The 27365-nt window shown below is 40.7% G+C and overlaps 1 protein-coding gene across 9 annotated transcripts in view; it reads left to right on the top strand.

Annotated features, from left to right (window-relative positions):
* Csnk1g1 (casein kinase 1 gamma 1) overlaps window positions 1–27365 on the top strand; it is a 162088-nt gene that overhangs the window by 102425 nt on the left and 32298 nt on the right. For all 9 annotated transcript variants that reach the window (XR_011366640.1, XM_069995185.1, XM_069995186.1 and 6 more), the window contains 3 exons: window positions 17845–17996; window positions 19225–19459; window positions 26014–26099. Coding sequence is in view for 8 of the 9 variants with exons in the window: in XM_069995185.1 (XP_069851286.1) it covers window positions 17845–17996; window positions 19225–19459; window positions 26014–26099 (473 nt within the window). In the remaining variant the exon portion in view is untranslated. The remainder of the gene's footprint in view (window positions 1–17844; window positions 17997–19224; window positions 19460–26013; window positions 26100–27365) is intronic.

Genomic DNA, 27365 nt, shown 5'->3' on the forward strand with positions numbered 1-27365 from the left:
AGAGTCTAACAGACTTTCCTGCCTGGGCTGGCTTTGAACCACTATCCTCAGATCTCAGCCTCCTGAGTAGCTAGGATTACAGGCTGCCCAGTAGGCTGGAGTCTCTTATGTCCTGTTTGCAAGTTCCTAAGAAAGATACTGGTTGATCCAGTTTGAATTAGTTTGTAGTCCTTATCTGGTTAGCTTATTCAGGGGCTACAGAATCATGTTGGCCCCAAAACTTAACAAATCAATTCTCTAAGAATGGGACTTAAGAAGCAAGACATGGTGCCTCAGTTGGGAAGCTGAAGCGGGAGGATTATGAGTTCAAGGCTGGACTGGGTTACATAGGGAGACCCTGTCTTGAAAGAAATTAAACACAAACCTGGAAGAAAAAGGGGGAAAGTATGACAAGTAAATGGTAAAATGGTTAGCTCACAGACCTACTTTTTTCTCTTCATGTAACACTTGCTCTAAAACAAGACATTTTGCCTTGACATTTTAACATCTCACAATGTTAAAATGAGCCTAAACAGAACATCTGTGTAGGACTGGGATGTAGCTCAATGGTACAAGCAATAACCTGGCATACACAGACCTGAGTGGTATATTAGTCTACATGGATGATTATTTCCAGAAAGAAAACGGTCCTATTTGCAATGTATAGTGCTAGGAGAAGAACTGTGTGGGGCCTCTGTTTTAGGGCAGCCACCCCTCTTTATTTTCCGAAGGGTTCTAAAATAATGAGTTGAGGGGCTGGGAAGGTGGTTCAGTGGTAGAGTGCTTGCCTTGCATGCATGAGGCCCTGTGTTCAATTCCTCAGCACCATATAAGCAGAAAAAGCTGGAAGTGGGGCTGAGGCTCAAGTGTTAGAGTGCTAGTCTACTGCTGAAAATCTGAGAGACAGTGCACAGTGCTCAGGCCCAGAGTTCAGGCCCCACAACCAACAACAACAAAAAAATAATATAATGAGTTGAGATTTTATAATTACACTGAAATTTTTCATCCAGTAGGACCTGTTCTTTTAGTAGAATTAGCCTATTTGAAATAAGTAACTTAGCCAGGTGCTGGTGGCTCATGCCTGTAAGACTAGCTATGTAGGAGGCTGAGATCTGAGGATAACAGTTTAAAGCCAGCCCAGGCAGGAAAGTCTGTGAGACTAATCTCTAATAAACCACCAGAAAAGCAGAAGTGGTGCTGTGGCTCAAGTGGTAGAGTGCTCACCTTGAGCTGAAGAGCTGAGGGACAGCGCCCAGGCCCAGAGTTTAAGCCTCACAACTGACAAAAAAGAAAAAAAAAAAGAAAAGAAAGAAAGGAAGAAAAAAAGAAGTAACTGTAAGGGCAACAGCAGAAACCTCATATAAAAAAAGGGGTGGGGGTTGGGTATGTGGCTTAGTGGTAGAGTGCTTGCCTAGCATGCACCAAGCCCTGGGTTTGATTCCTCAGTACCACATAAACAGAAAAAGCCAGAAGTAGTGCTGTGGCTCAAGTGGTAGAGTGCTAGCCTTCAGCACAGAGAGACTCACGGACAGAGCCCAGCCCCTGAGTTCAAGTTCTAGGACAGGCAAAAAAAAAGTGGGGGGACCAGTGGCTCATGCCAGTAATCCTACCTACTACTCTGGAGGCTGAGGTCTGAGGATCAGAGTTTGAAGTCATCCCAGGCAGGAAACTCAATGAGACTCTTACCTCTCATTAGCCCTGCAAAAAGCTGAAGTAGAGTTATGGTTCAAGTGTTAGAGCCCCGAGTTTGAGTCCTAGGACTGACTGCTATGAACACAAAAAAGGTATAATCCTGTCCACTCTAGATGAGGAGCAGGGTGTTTGAAATGCCTTTGCAGAAGGAGCCAAGTACCAATATCACAGTTGCTCCTCTTAGGGAATCGAACCTAAATTTAGAGCTGTGCCTGGTGAGTCAGTAACAAGAACCTGAGAGTGCTATATGAAAAGCAGTTCTGGGTTACAGTAATTTAGAACAGACTTCAGATAGGCAGAAAAGTGTATGTGGCTGTCAAAGGGGGGAGGAGGGAAGTGGGGGAGAGAGAGATCTGAGAGAGACCAATTGGTTTAAAATCTACATGTAGCCTAGAAATTATTTTTAAAGGACACGTAAATGCTTTCATTGATGTTACAGTATAAGTCAGATCAGTGACTAATGCTTGATTTGGTGGGGGAAATCCAGAAAGGTTGTCTCATCTACTAGACTTAGGTATAATTCACATACTCAGCATTAATAATTGCTAGCATTTAAAAGAATTATTAAAATAGTGACATTTCTACCTGTTCTTCCAAGGATGAAACATAGCATTAACTTTTTTTTTTTTTTTTTTTTTTTTGGTCCAGTCCTGGGCCCGAACTCTGGGCCTGGGCGCTGTCCCTCAGCTCTTCAGCTCAAGGCTAGCCCTCTACCACTTGAGCCACAGCACCACTTCTGGCTTTTTTCTTTTTTCTTATGTGGTGCTGAGGAATCGAACCCAGGGCCTCATGCATGCAAGGCAAGTGCTCTACCACTGAACCACCTTCCCAGCCCAGCATTAACTTTTATTAACTACCTATACTACTTTGCCAAAAAGAACAACTGATGTTTCTGAAGCCCAACACTTCTAGACCAGGGTAAATTCTGTGATTGTGAATTCTCTGTGTATATGTTTCATATTGTAGAGCTTTGGGATTTGTCTTTATTCTGTATTGTATAGCAAAATATAAGCAAAAACAATTCATATGTAATGCTATAAGATACTTAGTTTATCTGCTAAAGCCCAAATACCATATGGCCTTTATTTGCCTCTTAAAACTTTCAAATGAAGCTGGATATGTTGTGACGTACCTATAATCCCAGCACTCAGAAGGTAGAGGTAGTGGGATTGTGAGTTCAAGGCCATTATGGGGTCTGCAGCAGTGAGGCCCTGTCTCAAAAACAAAACCTTTCAAATACCTCTCACATATTTCATCAGGCATATGAAGGAATTACTTTTAATTACATGAAGTTTTAGAAAATTAATCTTTCTCTTAGAAAAGAAAACATTTTTATTTTACACATTTTGAGTCAATAATTTCTTTGCTTTTAATTTTTTTTTTTTTTTGGTTGATTGTGAGACCTGAACTCAGGGCCTGGGCTCTGTTCCTTAGCTCTTCAGCTCAAGGCTAGCGCTCTACCACTTGAGCCACAGCGCCATTTCTGACTTTTTCTGCTTATGTGATGCTGAGGAATAGAACCAGGGCCTGATGCATGTAAGGCAAGCACTCTACCACTGAGCCACCTTCCCAGCCCGAATCAATAATTTCTTTAATTGAGAATAGCATGCTTTAAGTTTATTATAGAAATTGTTTGGCCTGAATACACCTCACAGTAACACAAAGTGCTAACACCTTTTCAGTGTATTACTTTGTAAAATGCAGAACTGCTAGAAGTGTTTTCTTGGTGTGAAAGCGGCATTTGTGACTTAGATTTCATCTTATACATGATGCATGGAAGGTACAATTTCCAAAATAGGACCAGAGGCTTATATGTAAGTGAACTGGATTGGAGAGTTATTATGAACTCCAGAAAACTGATAGGGTGTTGATTATGCAAGCAAAGATTTAATTGAGTCTACCAGTGGGAATTTGCATATAAGTCGACACAGAAGCCTAAGGATCTGGTGCTGGCCAGAGTGCTGGTGACTCCTACCTGTAATCCTAGCTACTCAGGATGCTGAGCTTTGAGGATCGTTGGCTCAAAGCCACTCTGGGCAGGAAAGTCCATGAGACTCCTATCTCTAATTAACCACCAGAAAACCAGAAGTGAATCTGTGGCTCAAAGTGTGGTAGAAAGCAAGCCTTGAGCACAAAAGCTCAGGGACAGCTCCTAGGACTTGAGTTCAAGCCCCACAACCTTCCCCCCCCCCCAAAAAAAAAAAAAGATTTTGGTGCTATTTTCTTCTGTTAATTACAAGTCATACTTGACCTTTTTCTTCTAAAACTTTACTCACATCTTCCTATTGTGCGCCTGCAGTTTCTTTTTCTTCTCTATCCTTACAGCCATTCTTTGAACATTGAATAAGGTCACTAAATCATTAATAACTTCCTTTAGGGAATGCTTCTTCCAAGAGATCATTGGTAGGGGAAGACTCAATCCAACATAAAGGCTAGATAAGAGAATAAGATCAGGGACTCTCCTAGGAATCACCATTGCTCTCAGTAACTCCCCTTTCTCACTGATGGTATGTGAAGGCTTTAGAAGGAAAGTAACATTTAACATCCCCAAGGCTATGTAGTACTATGAGGGGAAAAAAAAGATAAGTCATTGAAGTCAATTATTCCTATGGGTTAAGAGAAAGTGGAAGGTATCTACTGCATTTTTTTTTGCCCCCTTTTTCCCTATCTCTTTTTATGATGGTATTAAGGATTGACCTTAGCCCTCATATATGCTAGGCAAGTGCTCTACCAGTTGAGCTATCTTCTGCAGGCCTCCACTGTCTTACATTAAGACTAAAACCAACCAGGCGAGGGTGGCTCATGCCTATAATCCTAGCTACTCAGGAGGCTGAGATCTGAGGATCTGGTTCAAAGCCAGCCCAAGCAGAAAAGTTCCTGTGAAACTCTTATCTCCAATCAACTACTCAGAAAACCTGGAAATGGCACTGTGGCTCAATTGATAGAGCACTAGCCTTGAGCACAAAGAGACTAAGGCACACTGCCCAGGCCCTGAGTTCAAGCCCCAGGACCAGCAAAAGAAAAAAAGACAAGAAAACTACTACTACTACTAATAATAATAATAATAGGAACCAGCAGTAGGTAGGACCAGTCAAACTGATTCCAAATCAATTTGGAAGTTTCTTTCCTGAAAAGGTGATGAAGAATTACTAGAGAAGTTCTAGCAGAAGGGCACATGGTTTGACATAGGTGGATGGGAAGGATGGAGAAGAATAATTTTGATAACCACACAGTGAAACTGAACAACAGGATGAGAGCATAGGCCAGCAACTTAGTGAGAGAAGTAAGCATGGAATCTGAAGTAAAGAGGTCTGATTGTATTTTGTAATACTGTTACCTAGGAAAGAACATGTAACATTACTCAGAAATTCTGTTTTCATCTGCAAAAGGTAGCTTAGTGGTACCTTCCCCCTTTTTTTTTTCATAGGATGATTAAATGACATGGAAAAGGACTACTTAGGTACATTAAGGACCAAGTTAGACAGTACCAGAGTAACTAATTTGTCCCTGTAGTAAGTGGGATGTAACTGTACTGCCTTTTTATATTATACAACTCAGATGACTATAATTTTGTTGGTTAATCTGTTTAGTTGGACATGTGCTAGAATTTTTAGGTTGTTTTCTGTTTTTTGCTATTTGAAACAGGATCTATGTTAGACTGGTCTTTTCTTGTTGTTGGTGGTCATGGGGCTTGAACTCTGGGCTTGAGCGCTATCCCTCAGCTCTTCAGCTTAAGGCAGGCGCTCTACCGCTACAGCACCACTTCCGGTTTTCTAGTGGTTTATTGGAGTTAAGAGTCTCACAGATTTTTCTGCCCTGGCTGTGGCTGGCTTGGAACCGTGATCCTCAGATCTCAGCCTCCTGAGTAGCTAGGATTACAGGTATGAGCCACTGGCGCTGGGCATTAGACTAGTCTTGAATTCAAGAACTTTCCACCTCAGTTTCTCAAGTAAGCTGGAAATACAAGTTTGAACTATCATGCCCATTCCCACAGGGGCTCTTTTGAAGTGGTAGGGAGACAGTTGTGTGTAGCTTTCAGTGCTATATGTGTAATCCTGCTTGGTTGTTCACCTACATATGGGAATAGGAAAGTAAAATTGAAATCACTGTAAACAACTATGATGGGAAAAATACAAAGAGCAAAGTTAACATAGTAATATTTTAACTTGGAATTACTGACAATATTATTACTTGTGGTTTTGCCCAACAAAACTTTTTTTTTTTTTTTGTCGGACATGGGGCTTGAACTCTGGGCTTGGGCACTGTCCCTCAGCTCTTCAGCTCAAGGCGAGTGCTCTACCACTTGAGCTACAGCGCCACTTCCGGTTTTCTAGTGGTTTATTGGAGATAGGAGTCTCAAGGTCTTGCCTGCCCGGGCTGGCTTTGAATCGCGATTCTCAGATCTCAGCCTCCTGAGTAGCTAGGATTACAGGCATGAGCCACCGGCGCCTGGCAACAAAACGTTTTTTAAAAAAGAATTATTCCCATGAAATTCAAACAAAGATCCCGGAAAAATCCACTGTGTTAGCTTTTCTTGCACATTTAAAATCTGTGAAATTTGTTTTGTTCTTTATTTTATTTTATTTTTTTTTTGGGGTCCGGTTGTGGGGCCTGAACTCTGGGTCTGGGCGCTGTCCCTCAGCTCTTCAGCTTAAGGCTAGCGCTCTACCACTTGAGCCACAGTGCCACTTCCACTTCTAGTTTTCTGGTAGTTAATTGAAGATAAGAGTCTCACGGACTTTTTTTTTTTTTTTTTTTTGGGTCCGGTCGTGGGGCCTGAACTCTGGGCCTGGGCGCTGTCCCTCAGCTCTTCAGCTCAAGGCTAGCACTCTACCACTTGAGCCACAGCGCCACTTCCGGCTTTTTTCTTTTTGCTTATGTGGTGCTGGGGAATCGAACCCAGGGCCTCATGCATGCAAGGCAAGCGCTCTACCACTGAGCCACCTTCCCAGCCCTGTTTTGTTCTTTAGGTGTGTGTGAACTTTAACATTTTATGGGAAGCATGCATTCCAGGTTTAAGTGCAATTTGAATTGTATTTATTACTAAGTACTTATTCTCATATTGACTGTATCTGTAGGCCAGGGCTAGATGCTGTAGTTATTGTCTTCAAATAGCCTTTTGTTAGCAAGGAAAACAAACAGTGTTAGGAAGTAGGGCAGATTGTCAGGAAGTAAAGGGATCACTGTGTTGTATGTAGCCCCCCCCCTTTTTTTTTTCCTTTTCAGTCCTTCTAAATGTTTGCTAGCACTTTCTTGACTTTTTAGTTGTTACGTATTTGTTAAGAATCAGGGATTTTTCATTCACTTTTGAAGTGCCTTTTGAAGTTCATTAGATATTTTGCCTTTATAATAACTGAAGCACAGGAACCATTAAATTAAGGAATTTAGGAACTTTTCAGAGACTTTCCTATTTGGGGGAATGGGGGAAGAACAGAGGGGAGAATACTGGGGCTTGAACTTAGGGCCTGGGTACTGTCCTTTAGCTTTTACTGGCACTTCGCTACTTGAGCCATATCAGTTGTTGATGGTTAATTGGAGATAAGAGTCTCATGAACTTTTCTACCTAGGCTAGCTCTAAACTTTGATCCTCAGATCTCAGCATCCTGAGTAGTTAGGATGTAAGCCACGAGTACTCAGCTACAGAGACTTTAACTTCCTAAATTTGCCAGCTAGGTTAAGTCAATATGGTAGTTATTAAGTTAAATTGAATTACTTTTTTTAGGGGGGGTGGGAGTGTTACTAGGACTTAAATTCATGGTTGTATACATACTAAGCAGTCACTCTACCATTTGATCCACACCTCTAGCCTCTTTTTGTGCTCCAGTCCTGGAGCTTGAACTCAGGGTCTGGGCACTGTCTTTCAGCTTCTCTTACTCAAGGCTTACAACTACCACTTGAGTCACAGCACTATTTCTGGCTTTTTCTGTTTATGTGGTACTGAGGAATTGAACCCAGGAATTCATGCATACTAGGCAGGCACTCTTATCACTAAGCCACATTCCCAATCTAACACTTCCTGCTTTTTGGTAGCTAATTGGAGATAAGACTTTCATAGACTTTCCTGTTAGGCTGGCTTCAAACTGTGATCTTCAGATTTTAGTCTTCTGAGGAACTAGGATTACAGGTATGATTAACCAGCAACTGGCTTGAGTTATCCCTCTTTTTGAAAGAGAAAGGATCTTTCTCTCACTTTCCTACCTTCAGTACCCAGCACACTTTCATTGTTTGTGTGATGAGTTTTTATTTTCCTGAGGCAAAGTCTGGCTGTAGCCCAAGCTGGCCTGGAACTGATAATTCCACCTCGGTGACATTCCAAAGTGTGGAGCTTACAGGTATTAACTATCATGCCCAATTTACACAACACACTTTAAAACAAAAAAAGGAAAAAAAAAAGCCACAAAGGACTAGAAAGTGGCTTAGTGGTAGAGTGCATGCCTAGCATGTATGAAGCCCAGGGTTCGATTCCTCAGTACCACATAAACAGAAAAGACTGGAAGTGGTACTGCGGCTCAAGTGGTAGAGTGCTAGCCTTGAACAAAAGAAGCTCAGGGACAGTGCCCAGGCCCTGAGTTCAAGCCCCAGGACTGGCCAAAAAAACAAAAACAAAAACAAAAACTTTTGTCCTTAGGTGCTAGAAATCTGTTCTGACTTGAGCTTTCTTTTCTGGTTTCTTTCCATAAATAAAATTTGGAACCTGATTTAAGGCTCAAGGCTTTGATGATGTATATGTAACAGAAAGGGTACAAAGGCTCAATTTCTGTGACTCAGAAATGTGAGCTAGGCTGGGCACCAGTGTCTTAGGCCTGTAATCCTAAGAGGCTGAGATCTGAGGATCGTGGTTCAAAGCTAGACCAGACAAAGTCAGTGAGACTCTTATCTCAAATTAACCACCAAAAACCGGAAGTGGCACTGTGGCTCAAAGTAGTAGAGCCCTCTCCTTGAGCTGAAGAGCTCAGGAACTCCCAGGCCCAGAGTTCAATGAAGCTGCAAGACTGACAAAAAAAAAAAAATAAAGAGAGAGAAAAGAAAAATAGAAATGTTGAGCTATCTTCTCCTCTTGCTTTTCCTCTTCCACAAAGCAGATCTGAGTTTGTGTTAGTAGCATATGTCTAGCAGTGTGAGCAAGATGATTATGAAGCACTTACCATTGTAGGGCAGTTATCTTGATTCCTTAATTCTGGGCCTATGGGCTGGGAATGTGTCTTAGTGGTAGAGTGCTTGCCTAGTATCCATGAATCTCTACATTCAATTCCTTAGTACTATATAAATAGAAAAAACCAAAAGTGGCGCTGTGGCTCAAGTGATAGAGTGCTAGCCTTGAGCAAAAGAAGCTCAGGGACAGTGCAAAAAAAATTTCTGAGCCTAGCTGCTTTGCTTTTAAATCATTTTGAGTAGATTGAACTGGTTTATATGGCAGAGAAGAGAAATGAAAAGAATTCTGTTGTGGGTTTTTTTGTTTGTTTTTTTTTTAAGAAGCACTATGTATTATCTCCTCTCTTTGTAATAATGCATTGTTTTTATAGTGACTCTGAGTTTTAAAGGCTGCTTTTGTTTTTCCTTATCTCTACTTCATAGGGAATGTTTTATAGTTTATCTGCCCCTGCTTTCCTCCTTCTTGTTAAGTGTGCATATTTAATCTTACTCTTTGCCCTATGACAATTCCCTTTGTATTCTTTTTTTTTTTTTTTGGGTCCGGTCATGGCGCCTGAACTCTGGGCCTGGGTGCTATCCCTCAGCTCTTCAGCTCAAGGCTAGCGCTCTACCACTTGAGCCACAGCACCACTTCCGGCTTTTTTCTTTTTGCTTATGTGGTGCTGAGGAATCAAACCCAGGGCCTCAGGCATGCAAGGCAAGCGCTCTACTACTGAGCCAACTTCCCAGTCCCTGAACCCAGGTCTTCATGCATGCTAGGCAAGCCTCTACCAATAAGCCACATTCCTGGCCTAAAAATACTTTTTTCCATATATATTTTTTATTGTACAAATACTGTACAGAGGGGTTACAGTTACATGAGTAGGGTAATGAGTACAATTCCTATCAAGCATTGTTACCTCCTTTGTTTTTCCCCTACTATCCTCCCTCCCTAACTCCTCCCTCCCCCCCAATAAAAAAATCCTTTTTAAACAAAGCAAAAGAAGGAACTTGTCATGTCCTTCAAACTGTCCTTTAGCCACACTTTAGAAGTCAGTAATTACTCATATATGCTTATTTTTTCACATTGAAATATTAATATATTTTTATACATGTATATCAGTGTACATTTAGGATCCAATTGAATTTATTACACAGTTAATTTTATTTTTTAAAGAATAAAAGGCTAATTATCAAGCAATAATAAGATCAAATTACCGAAAGCTTCCAAGTGTTTCTATTTCCGTTCTCAGCCTGATGTGCAGTTAAATTTATCACTACTTAGAGTAGTTACTGTACATTATGGAATCTTTTTAGGTAACAGCTTCAATGATAAGCCATTAACCTTGATATGTTGTGTTTAAGCCAAGTTAAATTTATGACACAATGGAACTTAGCTGTGATGTTGTACATCCAACTTCCTCTTCTGTGCAGTTTGGTGTGTGTGTGTGAACCATATGTCCAGCAGGGCTATAAGAATATACTATTGAGGGCTGGGAAGGTGGCTCAGTGGTAGAGCACTTGCCTTGCATGCCTGAGGCCCTGGGTTCGATTCCTCAGCACCACATAAGCAAAAAGAAAAAAGCCGGAAGTGGCGCTGTGGCTCAAGTGATAGAGCGCTAGCCTTGAGCTGAAGAGCTGAGGGACAGTGCCCAGGCCCAGAGTTCAGGCCCCAGGACCGGACCCCCCCCCAAAAAAAAGAAAAAAAGAATATACTATTGAGGACTGGGAAGATGGCTCAGTGGCAGAGTGCTTGCCTTCCATGCATGAGGCCCTGAGTTTTAATTCCTCAGCACCACATAAGCAGAAAAAGCCAGAAGTGGCACCATGGTTCAAGTGGTAGAGCGCTAGCCTTGACCACAGAGAGGCTCAGGGACAGTGCCCAGGTCCTGAGTCCAAGCCCCAGGATTGGCATTTAAAAAAAAAAAAAAAAACACTATTGATAAATGGATAGTCTAATTCAGGGGCAATATGTACAATATATGTAGTATATATGTAGCCTTGTGATTTGAGTTTTTGAGAGATTGAACATAAAAACTGTTTCTGTACAGGTTACCAATTTAGGTAATAGATCTTGTTAATGGATTATTTCAAGAGCAGATGAGAGATTATACACCTACCTTAGTTTCTGATATAAAATAAGTCAAAGAATACAATATCTACCTACCTACCTTGCCCAACTTTACTATCCTGTTCCCTGATCACATCTTGTTTATCAAATGTATAGCTTGTGCTATATTTAAGGCTCTGCCCTAAGAGTCTTAACAAAGAATTCCGTAGCATATTATTGATCAATTTAAGGTTTCTTAAGCAGTAGTTCTGAGGTGGGTATGCGAAATAAGAGTGAAACACATAGGATTTTTCATTCAAATGCAGCTCAAGTGATAAACCATTACTGTGTAGCAGTCTCTAACCAAAGAGTTCTGGTGGTAAAACACCAGCTACTTTATAAGCAGTGATGTGAAAAAACAAACACTTAGGTGGGCATCTTTGTGTATAGGCAGTTCTAGTGAATTACATGTCCTGGAGAGACTTTTAATCTTAAAATTATTCTTTTCAAAAAGTATGGAGTCCAGTTCTGATCTGAAAGAATTTTTTGTTGTTGTCAGTTGTGGGACTTGAACTCAGGGCCTGGGCACTATCCCCCGAGTTATTTTTGCTCAAGGCTAGTGCTTTACCACTTTTGAGTCACAGTGCCACTTCCAGTTTCCTGGTGGTTAATTGGAAATAAGAGTCTCATGGAGTTTCCTGCCTGGGCTGGCTTTGAACCATGATCCTCAAATCTCAGCCTCCTGAGTAGCTAGGATTACAGGTATGAGCCACTGGTACCCATTTTGAAAGAACTTCTTAAGAAAATTGGTGGGCTAGGAAGGTGGCTCTGTGGTAGAGTGCTTGCCTTGCATGCATGAGGCCCTGGGTTCGGTTCCTCAGCACCACATAAGCAGAAAAAGCTGGAAGTGGCGCTGTGGCTCAAGTGGTAGAGCGCTAGCCTTGAGCTGAAGAGCTGAAGGACAGCACCCAGGCCCAGAGTTCAGGCCCCACCACCAGCAAAAAGAAAAAAGAAGAAAATTGGTTTGTCAGTGTTCCCTGAGTCTTCATAATATATTAGTGATAAAGCAATGCCTTTTTTGGTCTACTTTCTAGATGCAGTTTTCCAGCTAAAGTAGCCTATCACTTGTAGACACTATGTTTGCTTCTAGTCCTAGAAATTCTAATTTAGCAGGTGTAAAGTCAGTCCATCTGTTTTTGTTTTTAAGTTTTCAAGATGTTTTAAGTAAACACACTTTCAGATGAGTACCACTACCAGCTTAATTTGATTTGTGACACCACACATAATTCGTATAACATGGTGGTGAGTTTTATTCATCCTGATTTTGTGGCTTTACAAAGAAGAATCTAGGGGCTGGGAAGGTGGCTCAGTGGTAGAGCGCTTGCCTTGCATGCCAGAGGCCCTGGGTTCGATTCCTCAGCACCACATACGCAAAAAGAAAAAAGCCAGAAGTGGCGCTGTGGCTCAAGTGGTAGAGCGCTAGCCTTGAGCTGAAGAGCTGAGGGACAGCACCCAGGCCCAGAGTTCAGGCCCCATGACTGGACCCAAAAAAAAAAAAAAAAAAGAATCTAGAAGGAAATCTTAACCTTAAACAGAATGTAGATTTTAAAAAGGAATCAGCTTAAAGGAGCTCACACCTGTAATCCTAGCTACTCAGGAGGCCAGAGTTCAAGCCCCATGACCGACAAAAAAAAAAAAAAAAAAAGGAATCAGCTTAAATCTTTCACTCCATAGATGAAAAAGCCAACACCCAGAGAGAAGCAAAAGTATTTGCCAGAATGGGTGGTGGAATCAAATACCAGATCCAAGACTGAATTGAGCTTTTTCTACACTAGTATCTTGGACCTCATATCTCTCTTAGAAATGCTTCAAAGCCACTCAGTGGTCTAGAAGTTGTGTTTAATACATCAAAGCTTTCCAGGGCCATTGTGCAGCTTCAGGGTATTTAATAAAAGGCAATCATGCAGCAAGCAGGAACTCCTTATTTCCTAGGCAGGAGTTATAACTAACAGTGTAGCTAGAAATTACAGATATTACCCCAAATGCTTTTGTGGATTCTTATTGAATGTGAAAACTCCTGGCAAGAGATACCTAGATTTGATATTGAGGATTATTGAGAACAAGATGATCATTTGTCTCATTTTAACTGATCTTTGAGTACTGGCAGCAAGTCTGGGACATTATGCTAATATTACATTTCTAAGCAGACCTGACTTTTAGCTTGTACTCTAGAAGGAGGATATTGTACCCAGATTTTCAAGTTAGCCAACAAAAGTCATGCTTATTAATTAGATTATATTTGGCTGTTTATATATGTATATATATATATGTGTGTGTGTATATATACAGATATATGTATATACACACACATGCATATATATGTTTACACACACATATAGTTCAGCTAGTTCGACTAGTTCGACTAGTTCAGCTAAGATAGAAATTTTTTTTTCTTTTTTCTTTTTTCTTTTTGTGATCATGGGGCTTTAACTTGGCCTGGGCGCTGTCCCTCAGCTCTTCAGCTCAAGGCTAGCACTCTACCATTTGAGCTACAGCACCACTTCCGGTTTTCTAGTTGTTAATTGCTGATAAGAGTCTCACAGACTTTCCTACCCAGGCTGGCTTTGAACCATGATCCTCAGATCTCAGCCTTCTTAGTAACTAGGATTATAAGCATGAGCCACCAGCACCCAGCTTATTTTTCTTTCAGAGAAGAAAAACCTAGAAGAAACAGAAGTCAAAGATTGCATAGTTTCTGCAGCTGTCAGATACTCAGATTCTTCTCATTTTGTTCTGTCCATTCTTTTTTTTTTTTTTTTTGGCTGGTCATAGGGCCTGAACTCTGGGCCTGGGTGCTGTCCCTCAGTTCTTCAGCTCAAGGCTAACACTTTACCACTTGAGCCACATTGCCACTTCTGGCTTTTTCTGCTTAAGTGGTGCTGAGGAATTGAACCCAGGGTTTCATGCATGCAAGGCAAGCACTCTACCACCGAGCCACCTTCTCAGTCCTGCTCTGTCCATTCTTTTTCTTTTTCTTTTTCTTTTTCTTTTTTTGCTTTGTCCATTCTTGTACCATCTTATATCCTTAAGGTACCTGGTTATTCTAGATTGCTTCTGGACGTCCAGAAGCATCATATTTCCACTGAGTCTGCTCTCTTAAAAGAACTTTTGTCTCTGACTGTTTTTTTCTCCCTCCATGGTTTTGTGTTTTGTTTTTTGTTTTGTCGGTTGTGGGGCCTGAACTCTGGGCTTCGGTGCTCTCCCTGCACTCTTCAGCTCAAGGCAAACCCTCTACTGTGTGAGCCACAGCCCTACTTTTCTAGTGGTTTATTGGAGATAGTCTCACAGCATTTCCTGCCCTAGCTGGCTTTGAACCGAGATCCTCAGATCTCAGCCTCCTGAGTAGCTAGTATTACAGACGTGAGCCACGGCACTTGGCTCCCTCCATGTTTTTTAGACAGTAAAATCCTCTCTACCTTCCTTCCTTCCTTTCTATCTTTCTTTCTTTTTTCATTCTTTCTACTCTTGGGCTCCATTTTTTGCTCAAGGCTAGTGCTCTACCACTTGAGCCACAGCATCACTTCCAGCTTTTTCTGTGATTAGCTGGCTTCGAACCATTATCCTCAGATCTCAGCCCACTGAGTAGGTCGGATTACAGGCATGAGCCACCAGCTCTGGCTATTTTTTTTTATTTGTATGGGTGAAATATAAGCAGAGGTAATGTACATTTAATTCTTTTCCCCAGGTTCTGCAATTAATGTGAGAACCATTGCTATGATGTATGCATATGTAACTTTGTGAAGTGAAGTATGATATTATTCTTTTTTTTGGTTTCAAGACCAGGACTTGAACTTGGTACCAGCCATTTTTACTCATTGGCTAGTGTTCTACCAACTAGCCAGTCCTCCAATCCAATTTATCTTTGTGTATGTGTGTGCCATGCCACATTTTGGGGCTTGAACTTAGGGTTTGGGTGCTATCCTTTAGCTTTTTTGCTTAAGATTAGCATTCTATCACTTTAGCCACAGCTCCACTTCCATTATTAATAAAAACAATATAATATAAACAACTTGAGTGTTTTCTGTCAATATGTTCATTCCTAATTTGTATAATCGAATATAGTATATATACTCCACTCCTACTAACTTATAGTTGTTTCCAGTCTATCTATATCCAAAGAAAAATTGGATTTAATTTGAAGTGCCCTTCCCCCCCCCATTATTTTGAAGAGCTCACTTTTCAGTTTATTTGAAATATACAAAACCTGACAACTGTTTCCAATGAGTCTTGCTGAGAAATCCAATTCAGAACTCTATCCTAGAGATTTACAGATTTTATTTATCAGATACATGGAAGGTGGGATTTAGGAATATTTTTTTATTTAAATTTATGTTCTATATAATAGTTTTTGACATCACTGAAATTTTATTTTCTGAATGTATTTTATCCTTCAAGGCTAGTTGTGGTAGTCTATTCCTTGCCTGCCTACTATCTATTTTTTAGTTTTCCCTGTTTAGTTACAAGCAAAAAGCAACTTGGGCATTTGTAACTTTCTAGTTTCCCTAGGATGACAGATTTGAAAAAGAGGCATTGGGTAGGGTGGTTCTAGAAAAGGAGGGTTTTTCTGGTTGTTTGTTTTTCTTCACCAGTCCTGGGGCTTGAATTCAAGGCTTGCATACTTTGTCTGAGCTTTTTGTGCTCAAGGCTAGTGCTCTACCACTTTGAACCACAGCTGCACTTCTGGCTTTTGGTGGTTAATTGGAGATGAGTCTCACATCTCAGCCTCCTGAGCAGCTAGTATTACAGATGTGTGCCACCAGTGTCCAGCTTAGAAAAGTTATAAAGCTCTAAAAGTTCTGTAAATGTGTAGGATACAATTTTTTTCTGTATGTTAGGATGAAATTTTTAGAATTAGTAGTTGCATCAAAACACAATATGTGTGTCTGAAATAATTATGGTGAACCCCTTGATGCAATCTTAATACACACTGAAAAAAAACCACAGGAAACTAAAATAGGCTCTGTTGAGGGTAGTCGGTACCTGCTGAGATGCCTATATGGGGATGAATATGTTCTAAGCTAGTTTTCTTACATGTATGAAAATAGAGCAGTTAACCATGTTGAATTTTTTTTTTTTGGGGTCGGTCATAGGGCTTGAACTCTGGGCCTGGGCACTATCCCTCAGCTCTTCAGCTCAAGGTGAGGGCTCTACCATTTGAGCCACAATGCCACTTGTGGCTTTCTGAGTGGCTTATTGGAGATAAGAGTCTCATAGACTTTCCCGCTTGGGCTGGCTTTGGACCGCTATCTTCAGATCTCAGTCTCCTGAGTAGCTAGGATTACAGGTGTGAGCCACCGGTGCCCAGCTCCATGTTGAAATTGTTTAAGAAAGGGGGAAAGAGATAAAAGAGAAAAGGATAAGATTGATTAGACCATATTCATGGTCTCATAACCATTTACTGTTCTCCTGGTTCCATTTAACACATTTATTGAATGTCTCATATTTGTGCTTTTTTTTTTTTTTTTTTTTGTCGGTCGTGGGACTTGAACTCTGGGCCTGGGCGCTGTCCCTCAGCTCTTTAGCTCAAGGCGAGCGCTCTACCACTTGAGCTACAGCGCCACTTCCGGTTTTCTGGTGGTTTATTGGAGATAGGAGTCTCACGGTCTCTCCTGCCCGGGCTGGCTTTGAACCGCGATCCTCAGATCTCAGCCTCCTGAGTAGCTAGGATTACAGGCGTGAGCCACCAGCGCCCGGCTACTGAATGTCTCATATTTGTAACACACTATAAAAAGAAAATCAGAGCTAGGGCTGGTGGCTCATATGTGTAATTCTAGCTACTCAAGAGGCTGAGATCTGAGGATCAAGGTTCGAATCCAGCCTGGGCAGCAAAGTCCCCATGACATGGTTAGCTCCAGTTAACCACTCAAAAAACAAAGTGGAGCTATGGCTGAAGTGGTAAAGTGCTAGGTAGCCTCCTTCCCCACTTTTTTTTTTTTTTTTTTTTTTTTTTTGCCAGTCTCTGAGCTTCGTTTGCTCAAGGCTAGCACTCTGCCACTTGAGCCCCACAGTACCACTCCAGCTTTTTCTGTTTATGTGGTACTGAGGAATTGAATGAACCCAGAGCTTCATGCATGCTAGGCAAGCACTCTACCACTAAGTCACATTCCCAGCCCCTAGCTAGCCTTGAGTGATGAAGATAAGGGACAGTGCCCAGGCCCTGGATTCAAACCCCAGCCCCAGTATTGGTACAAAAGTAAGGAAATTGACTCACAAGTTGTAATTTTGGTAAGAAAAATCTAGTTTGGCTTCTTATAACCACAAATTTCAAATCTGGAGTAAACCTAGCTTTATTGTTTTTTATATTTTCTTTCCTCCTGTTCCTTGCATAATTACTTATCAGCAACTAAATGCTAAGTGTCTATTGACTTTTCCAGTTGATAGAAAACAGAACATTATGTAGGTTCCCTGTGAGAAGGGACCAGTTGTGCTGGCCTAGGGCCAGCTGCACCCTTTTTGGCCATGCTCCTTCCATCTGAACTCTCTGGAGTAGCAGTTACAGACAACTCCATGTAGCTAATGAAATCAGCTAATGTAGCAAGGTCTGCAGCCTGGCCTTTGAGCTCATCGAACCGTTCTTTGAACCTTTTATGATATTGCACTTTCCAGGCATCCTTTGAGAAAAATAGTTTGCATGCTGATCCAATAATGGATCAGGGACTATTCTCTTTTATATATAGTAGTGGAAATGCCTTTGGCACTCTAGTATTAAATAACTGCTTATCTGAACATATTGTAAAATGACTTAGCCCTTTCAACCCATTAATAGTTCTCACTGACACTATTATGCTCACTCTAACTTTTCTAATAGGACTATAAAAGGAAACTGAAATCTCTCCAATTATACTTAATTAATGTCATAATCATTGGTGATGCAATTACCTTATATTTTTGTTTTTGTGTTTCCTACTCTACCCCATTTCCTCTCTTTTCAGGTGAAGGTCTCCCACAGGTATACTACTTTGGGCCGTGTGGGAAATATAATGCCATGGTGCTGGAGCTCCTTGGCCCTAGCTTGGAGGATTTGTTTGATCTCTGTGACCGAACATTTACTTTGAAGACAGTGTTAATGATTGCTATTCAATTGGTAGGTTGGCATTTGTTATTCCAGAAGATAGGCAGCTTTCCTAACCAGGACCCTTCTAGGCCTTCTGGTGTCAGTTTGTTAGCTGTAGTAAATACCTTGTGAGTTAGTACAGGATTGATGGAATTTTAAGAAGCTAGTTGAGGCAAATAAGAAATGAAGGAGGAGGAGGAGGAGCAGCGAGGGAGGGGAGGAAGAATGAGGAGCAGATGATTTACTCAGAGCTCACATAATCTGTAGTTTACTTTTAAGAATTTGTGCACTGAAGCAATACCTTGCTTAACTGAATTGGAAACATGCAGTTTTTTTTTATCAGGGAAAAAGGATGATTGGGTGGAATTTGACAAATAAATTCTTCAATGTTTCATTTATAGCTCTCAAACACATAGAATTTATATCATGTCTTCCTAAGGTTGCAAATTCCTAAATATTGACAACACAACACTGGATTAACCCCCATTCAAAGTTGGGTGATGAAGTATTTGCCTTAGTTCTTTAGTGTATTATATACAATGGTTGGCCAAGGGCAGTTGTGACAATTCTTTTGAGAAGTTTGTTAGGCTCTCAGAAGAAGGACTCAAGCCGGGCGCTGGTGGCTCATGCCTGTAATCCTAGCTACTCAGGAGGCTGAGATCTGAGGATCGAGGTTCAAAGCCAGCCCGGGCAGGAGAGACCGTGAGACTCCTATCTCCAATAAACCACCAGAAAACAGGAAGTGGCGCTGTAGCTCAAGTGATAGAGCGCCTGCCTTGAGCTGAAGAGCTGAGGGACAGCGCCCAGGCCCAGAGTTCAAGCCCCAGGACCGACAAAAAAAAAAAAAAAAGAAGAAGGACTCAAATATATCTTTGTTTGAAGAAGTGGTGATTGACTCACCTATTTATTACTCAGAAAACATTTGGAATTACTAAAAAATGGATTTTACTTTTGAATTTACAATCTAAATGCTTAAGATTCCCTTTACTAAGTAGAACAGCTTAATGAAATTTGAAATAATACTGGGTGATTATTATTTTAGGTTGTATTTACTATAACATAAAAACTGTAGTCCTGCTTCTGTTATTGACTGACTGATGTCAGGCCAGTATTAACTTCTCTGGCCCTCATTTTTCTTAGAACTTTTACAACAAGTAAATTAGGCTAGTCTTGTGCAGGAAGGAAGGGAAAGAGGGAAGAAAGGACATTTTTAAAAATATACTTATTTAAAGTATTTCTATCATGTTTTTTGTTTTAGCTTTCTCGAATGGAATATGTACACTCAAAGAATCTCATTTACCGAGATGTCAAGCCAGAGAATTTCCTGATCGGCCGACAAGGCAATAAGAAAGAACATGTTATACATATTATAGACTTTGGACTGGCCAAGGAATACATTGATCCTGAAACCAAAAAACACATACCTTATAGGGAGCACAAAAGTTTAACTGGAACTGCACGATATATGTCTATCAACACACATCTTGGCAAAGGTGTGTTTATTTTCTTCTCCATGAATGGGGCAGGTCATTTGAACAGCTTTCTGTTCCAATAACACTTTTATCCCCATGCATTACAACTTGTGGTATTTGTTGCTTTAAAAGGTAAGTGAATTTTATTTTTATTTTTTGCCTTATGCATGCTCAACAAGCACTCCACTGAACTACATTCCTAGTCCAAGGTAAGTGATTTTTATATTTGAGAAGTTGAAATGGTAGTTAATAATTTTACCAGTTACCCTATTGGTTACTTAGGAATTCTTAATTCTTCACATATGGTTCTAGGTACCTCATTTCTCAGCAGTGTGAGATTGTGGATTATTGTAACCAAATAATAGTATTTGAGTGAGTATAATTGTAGGTCAGGTACTTATATATGTAAAGCCCTCATGTATGACAGTCCTGAGAGAGGGCACCAGGCTAGTGTCTGTTTTGAGAAAGAAGGCTTCACTAACATTGAGTAGGTTTTTTTTTTGGTCAGTCATGGGGCTTGAACTCTGGCCTCAGCTCTTCAGCTCAGGGCTAGCACTCTACCACTTGAGGCAGGGCACCACTTCCAATTTTCTGAGTGCTTTATTGGAGATAAGAGTCTCACAGTCTTACTGTGCTGGCTCACTTTGAACTGCGATCCTCAGATCTCAGCCTCCTGAGTAACTAGGATTACAGGCATGAGCCACCAGCGCTCAGCTAGTAGGTTTCTTTTTACCATGAATTATTACATACATAATCATTTGAAACTCCTGTCTTACTCAATGAAAAATATATTTGTTTTACCTTGGTATTTGTATCTTATTGGGTATAAGGAATCTGTACAAAAATTACTAGACAATCTAATCAAGGCAGACGATCTTCCTTGTTAGAAGATCTAGTTCAAGAAAGGGTATTTCTGAGAGAAGCCTAATGAGCAGGAGGGAAGCCAAGTAGGCAGAGCCCTAGGCCTCTTTCCAGTTTCAAAAAAAAAAAATCCTTCCTTTCTTATTTGTTTTACATACTGGATTTTCTTGGAAGATTCTATTTGAAGAAAAGTTTCCTAGATAAATGAAAAAGTATATTTAAAAATTGATACTAAGCCGGGCACTGGTGACTCACTTTTGTAATTCTAGCCTCTTAGGAGGCTGAGATTTTAGGATTGCAGTTCCAAGCCTGCTTGGGCAGGAAAGTCTGTGAGACTTTTTTTTCCCAGTCCTGGGGCTTGAACTCAGGGCCTGGACACTGTCCCTCAGCTGTTTTTTGCTCAAGGCTAGTGCTCTACCACTTAAACCAAAGTACCACTTCTGGCTTTTTCTGTTTATGTAGTGCTGAACCCAGGGCATCATACATGCTAGGCAAGCACTCTACCACTAAGCCATATTCCCGGCCCCGTGAGACTCTTATCTCCAAGTAACCACCAGAAAACTAGAAGTGACACTGTGGCTTAAAGTGGTAGAGGACTAGGCTTGAGCAAAAGAATTTGGGAACAGGGGCTGGGAAGGTGGCTCAGTGGTAGAGCGCTTGCCTTGCATGCATGAGGCCCTGGGTTCTATTCCCCAACACACATAAGCAAAGAAAGTGGCGCTGTGGCTCAAGTGGTACAGCACTAGCCTTGAGCTGAAGAGCTGAGGGACAGCGCCCAGGCCCAGAGTTCAGGCCCCACGACCGGACCCAAAAACAAAAACAAAAACAAAAAAAAGAGTTTGGGAACAGTGCCCAGGCCCTGAGTTCAAGCCCCATGACTGACAAAAAACAACAAAAGAAAAGAAAAACTATGTGTAATGAGAATATGATCAGTTTCTATACTCTTTGCAGAGCTAGTTATGTAAGATTTATAAATGCAAAGCTATTACATACTAGTAAGTATTTTGAAGGCCACTATAGCGTCTACTAAGTTGCCTCATCAAATAAATTTTGCAAGTATTCAGGTCAGGATTCTAATGATGGTAAAAAAAAAAAAAAAAGACATTACAAATAGTATGATAAAAAACAGTTGAAATAATGAATGCTGTTAGAATGTTTTCAACCATGTGGAAATCCTCTTTATTAAATATGATTAGACTGGAAGGTTGTCCTCATTTTATGCCAAAACAAATTGGTTAGCTGGGGGCACTGGTTGCTCTCGTCTGTAATCCTAGCTACTTAGGAGGCTGAGATTTGAGGAAGTGGCGCTGTGGCTCAAATGGTAGTGCACTTGCCTTGAGCTGAAGAACTGAGAGGCAGTGCCTAGACCCAGAATTCAAGCCCCACAACAGGGGACTGGGGGCGGCGGGGGTGGGGGTGTGTGTGGAAAAGTTTCTGCTTATAGGAGAAAGACTGAGTCTTACGGTAAAGTCATACGTGTTTAACTGACAAACTCTAGAGGTTATGGGTCTAATCCATGCTTCCTGGACTTCTATCCTGATTTTATTATTCTTGTCAGGAGGATCAAGAATAGATACAGGATTGTTATCTCCTTAGTTTGTATAAGGTAGGCTTCAATGATTAAGAAAAAAGAAATATAGATCCTACCTGGTAATAGTTGTGATTTTGGTCCTGTAAAGGTCCTCCCTCAGCTTTGGTTATCTCATCTATAAAATGGATGTGGGGCTGGGAAGTTGGCTCAGTGGTAGAGCGCTTGCCTTGCATGCCTGAGGCCCTGGGTTCAATTCCTCAGCACCACATAAGAAAAAAGAAAAAAGCCGGAAGTGGTGCTGTGGCTCAAGTGGTAGAGCACTAGCCTTGAGCTGAAGAGCTGAGGGACAGTGCCCAAGCCCAGAGTTCAGGCCCCACGACCGGAAAAAAAATAAAATAAAATAAAAAATAAAATGGATGTGAAAATAGTTCTTTTAATATACATCCTGTGTAATGATTAATTTGCATAAGCATAAGGTTTGTGGAATAATGTATATAAAAGTGTTTAGCCTAGTGCCTGATAATAGCAAGGCCACTCTATATGATAATCATCCTTATTATTAATTATTCAAAAAAGTCTGTCCTAAGCCACCTACTCTGTATCAGAGTAGGGTCCTTCATTTCTTCTTGTGCTGTCATTACTGCTATGTAGAACTTTAAATTTATCTCAGCCTTGGATTTTCTCAGATACAGTTTTTCGAGTCTGATCCAACCCACCACCATGCTTTGTCTCCTCCACAATGCTGAGAATAAGTATTGCTACCCTTTAAATTCTGTCTCAGGTATCAAACCCAAGAGGTCTTCATAGGAACTCTAATGCTATTGATTTCTAAATATGTTATGTCTTTTATATTTAATGAGAGGGAAAAAACATGGAGAGATGTATTGTCCAATGACTTGGAGAGAACTTCTCTTTTATAATGGAGCAGGACATGGGGAAAAGCTTCCCACTCTGACATTCCCAAATTAGATGAACTACCTTCTCCGCTGTCTAAGCCCTGATTGAAACAGCCTAATTTGTTTATGTTGTAGTTAAAATTAGGGTAAGAAATAATGGGTTACAATCACGTCTTGCTTTGAACAAAATACATTTTATCTAAAATCGTATTAAACTTAAGGATAAATCAAGCATATCTTTCTGATCGTAAAGGATGGTGTGAAGAACCCTTTTCTTTGAAAATGTAAATGACTTCCCAGAACAAGTGAAGAGGGCAAGTGGAAATATTGAATAAGAAAAAGTGTTGACAACCATGCTCCAGTGGTTCTCACACCTGTAATCCTAGCTGCAGCAGGAGGTTGGAATCTGAGGATCATGGTTTAAAGCCAGTCTAATCAGGAAAGTCCATTAAGATTCTTATCTCCAATTAACCACCAAAAAAAAAAAAAAAGTAAAGATGTGACTCCAGTGGTAGTAAGCTAGACTTGAGCAATGTAGCTCAGCGACAGTATCCTCAGGCCTTGAGTTCAAGCCCCCAGGACTGGCACCCAAAAAACCCCCAAAGTGTAAAAAGTATGTTCCTATTTTTCACTCCTTTTTTTAATGTCCTAGTTGTTTGTCATCAATTATTTTAGAATTTTAGACTATTTTAGATGAGGAAATTGAGGCCCAAAATTGATGACTTAATTAATGACTTAATTTAATTGAGTTAAATTAATGGAAAGGATGAGCAAAACCAAGGTCATTGATCTGATTTAGTAACTCTTGTTTTTCATGTTATTCAATTTTGTATAGCTATTTATTTATGGTTCTCAGGATTTTAAATTTTCTGTATTATTCTACTTAATTTGAATTTTTAAAAATTCATTTTATAATTGACTCTGCTATGAAATTTTCCCTATGGAGCCTTGTTAATTCTGAAGATGTAGATAGTTCGCCCTCTAGTGCTCAGCTAAAATTCAGCCATTTGTTTAGTGAATATTTTATTATCCAAGGACCTCTTATCACAGGAAGTAGATATAAAAATGGAGAGATAAGGAGTGATTCACTCTGAGAATTTGCTACAGTTTCTGTGTTGCTTTATTTGTACATGGTATTAGAAACTCACACATACTGCTTTTCAATTCTGTTTATGTTCTGTTAACAGTTTTCATCTAATTAAGTTTGTTTTCAATTAAACCCACACTTTTTTTTTGTTGTTGTTGTTAGTTGTGAGGTTTGAACTTGGGACCTGGCTGGGCACAGTCCCTGATCTACACTTTGCATCACAGTGTCACTTCCGGTTTTCTGGGGACTAATCGAAGAGTCTCACGGACTTTCCTGCCTGGGCTGGCTTTGAACCACAATTCACAGATCTCAGCTTTCTGAGTAGCTAGGATTACAGGCATGAACCACCAGTGCTTGGCTTTTCAATTATATATATTTTATTGCAAAAATCATACAAGCTATGTAGACCAGCTCTGATGTTTAGTTTGTGTGTGTGTGCGTGTAAACTACTTTTTTTCTTTTTTCTCTTTTCCAGTCCCAGGGCTTGAACTCTAGGCCTGAGCACTGTCCCTGAGCCTCTTTTTGCTCAAGGCTAGTGCTCTACCACTTGAGCCACAGCACCACTTCTGGCTTTTTCTGTGTATATGGTACTAAGGAATCAAACCCAGGGCTTCAGCATGCGAGGCAAGCACTGTACTACTAAGCCACATTCACAGCTTCATTTTTTTTTTTGTTAGTTTGTTTTTATTTTCTGTGGGGGTGCCTGCTTTCCTTTTCTTCCCCCCTTTTTGTGTGTTGGAGATCAAACTCAGAGTCCTGCGCAGGCTAAGCAGGCCCTCTACCCTGAGCTACATACCTAGTCATCGGGACCTCTTTCCATTATGAAAGTTTTCTTTCTTCATCTAACCTATGGAGTTTATTCATTCTTTCTTATACAAATTTCCCATAATTTCATGAAGCAATTAAACATATTGTGCTTCTTTATTTTGAGTTTAGTTTGGTAGCTTTTCCTCCTATATGACAGTCTTGGATTTTGCTTTCTGCCCAGCTAGGGGAACCCCACATCAAGATGAAGGTAGTGCCTGGCCAGGGTAATGGTGCATGCCTATAAACCTAGTGCTTGGGAAGAGGAAGCGGAAGGTTGGAGGCCATTCTGGGCTATAAACCAAGACCCTGTCTCAGAAATAAAAATACAGTTGGAGGTAGCTTCTTAGCTTTGCTTTTATAATTTCTTTTGCTAAAATTCTAAACATGATTTTGAAATATGAACACATAAAAAACATTTACCATGAATCATAATTAGCAAATCAGAAATAAAGGCATATACTAATATTCAGTCTGACATCAAAAGAATGTTTAAGGTATTTCCTGAGATGAAATTGCAAAAACGTCTTAAATATTCTGCCATCATCCTCACTCAGGTTGTTTTAATTTCCAAGAATTCCCAAATTGTTTTACGTCTCCACAACACAGATATGAACTAAGAGAGGGTGCACTGGTGTTTTCTTTAATGAAACTGAGTTTTAAAGTATACACTTGTATGATGGATATAAATTTGCTGATGGGGCTGGGAAGGTGGCTCAGTGGTAGAGCGCTTGCCTTGCATGCATGAGGTCCTGGGTTCAATTCCTCAGCACCACATAAGCAAAAAGAAAAAAAAAAGCTGGAAGTGGGGCTGTGGCTCAAGTGGTAGAGCGCTAGCCTTAAGTTGAAGAGCTGAGGGACAGCGCCCAGACCCAGAGTTCAGGCCCCACGACCGGACCCCCAAAAAAAAAAAAAATTTGCTGAGCATGTCCACCAGGCATTTCTATGGCTTGTGTCTTTGCAGGCCTTACCAGAGTGGACTATTTTAATAGCTTCAGCTGCTTAATCTGCTGCTTCCTTTCCCTTTGAGTAACCAGAGAGAGAGGGTAATTGTAGCCTATATACTGGAAATAGCATTTCATTTTTGTTATCTCACTTTCTGGGCAGGTGATAACATTGAGTGAGGAATGGTTTACTCACTGTTTAGTGACTAGAGTTTGGCTTTAATTTAGGCTTTTTTTCTTGTACTTGCTATTTATCTGCCAGCAACTGACAAAAGGAAGTCTACATTTGTTTTTGGTTTTGATATAAAGTACCACTCCTGATTTAGATATTCAGAGAATTAGTCAGCAGAGCCTTTCCAGAGCAGAAGGGTTTCTGAAGGGATTACTTGGTTTTGAACCTCCTTCTGCTTTAATAACTGCCAACATAACGTGTGATCTGTCTTCCCTTTTAGAGCAAAGCCGGCGTGATGATTTGGAAGCCCTAGGCCATATGTTCATGTATTTCCTCCGAGGCAGCCTACCCTGGCAAGGACTCAAGGTATCCTTGAAAGTGCTCAGTTGTAACTGCAGGGGCTGTTGGCTTGGTGTCTCAGAGAAACACAAAGGGGGAGGTTGTCTGCAGGGATGAGAAACAGACTGGTTACATTAGCCTACCTTGGAAATGCCCACCTGGGCTTTGAGAGCTCTGTGCTGTTCACATTTGTCTTCTTCACATTCTTAATCCTTTCCTCTTTGTGTTTAGGTTTTTCATAATCTTTCCTCTCATTGTCTCACAGCCTTGGCAGTGCTGCTTTCTCTGTGCGTTGCTATCCCTCCTCCTGCTACCTAATGGTAGCAGGAGGAGTGTTCCCAGAATGTCAGGGAATTTCTGGAACAAATAGATGACAGCAGCTGCTACACATTTTACCAGAAAAGCTAGCAGTGTATGCTTCTAAGGGGAAATGGAAACTATTTGTTCATCCTGTGAAGGCTGTGCACCCACCTGACTAAAATGAAAGTCCAGATTTAACATTGCTGTTCAAATGCATTATTAAATAAATATACCATGTTAGACACTAGCTATTACTTGTAAGATGTATTGGAGAGGTATCAAAACAGTGCTTATGTTTCACAGTTTTTTGTTTTTTGTTTGTTTTTTTTGGGGTTGTGGGGCCTGAACTCTGGGCCTGGGCGCTGTCCCTCAGCTCTTCAGCTCAAGGCTAGCGCTCTACCACTTGAGCCACAGCACCACTTCCATATGTTTCACAGTTAACATAACCATAAACAGTATAATTGCTGTGTCTCTTAACTAGGAAATGGTGAGCTTCTAACCATCTTAAGTCTTTTTTTTTTCCCAATATATTAGTGTAGAAAGAATCTGTAGCTTGGGGAACTCCTACACCCTCTCTCTCCAGAGGGTAAAATGATTCATTGCTTTTGCTGTGCTTTCTAGGACATTGTCTTAGAAAGTAAGGTTTCTATATCCTCACCCTCCACCCCTCTTTACTATTTGAGTGATAGGGATCAAATCCAGTGTTTGACACATGCTATAGGCAAGTGCTCCACCACTGAGCCACAATCTCAGCTCCTCATTCTCTTCAATAAGGTTTTATTTCCTTGCCCTCAAGTTCCTCTCCTTATATCTCATCCCAATGTCTTCTAGTCATATTCATATGCATCTTCTCATTGATAGTGACAGAATTTTTTTTCTTTGTCCGTCATGGGGTGTGAACTCTGGGCCTGAACACTGTCCCTCAGTCTTCAGCTCAAGGCTAGCACTCTATCACTTGAGCCACAGTGCCACTTCTGGCTTTTTTTTTCTGCT

The sequence above is a fragment of the Dipodomys merriami genome, unplaced genomic scaffold (assembly GCF_024711535.1).
Source record: "Dipodomys merriami isolate MVZ:Mamm:240054 unplaced genomic scaffold, mDipMer1.0.p SCAF_48, whole genome shotgun sequence".
Lineage (NCBI taxonomy): Eukaryota > Metazoa > Chordata > Mammalia > Rodentia > Heteromyidae > Dipodomys > Dipodomys merriami.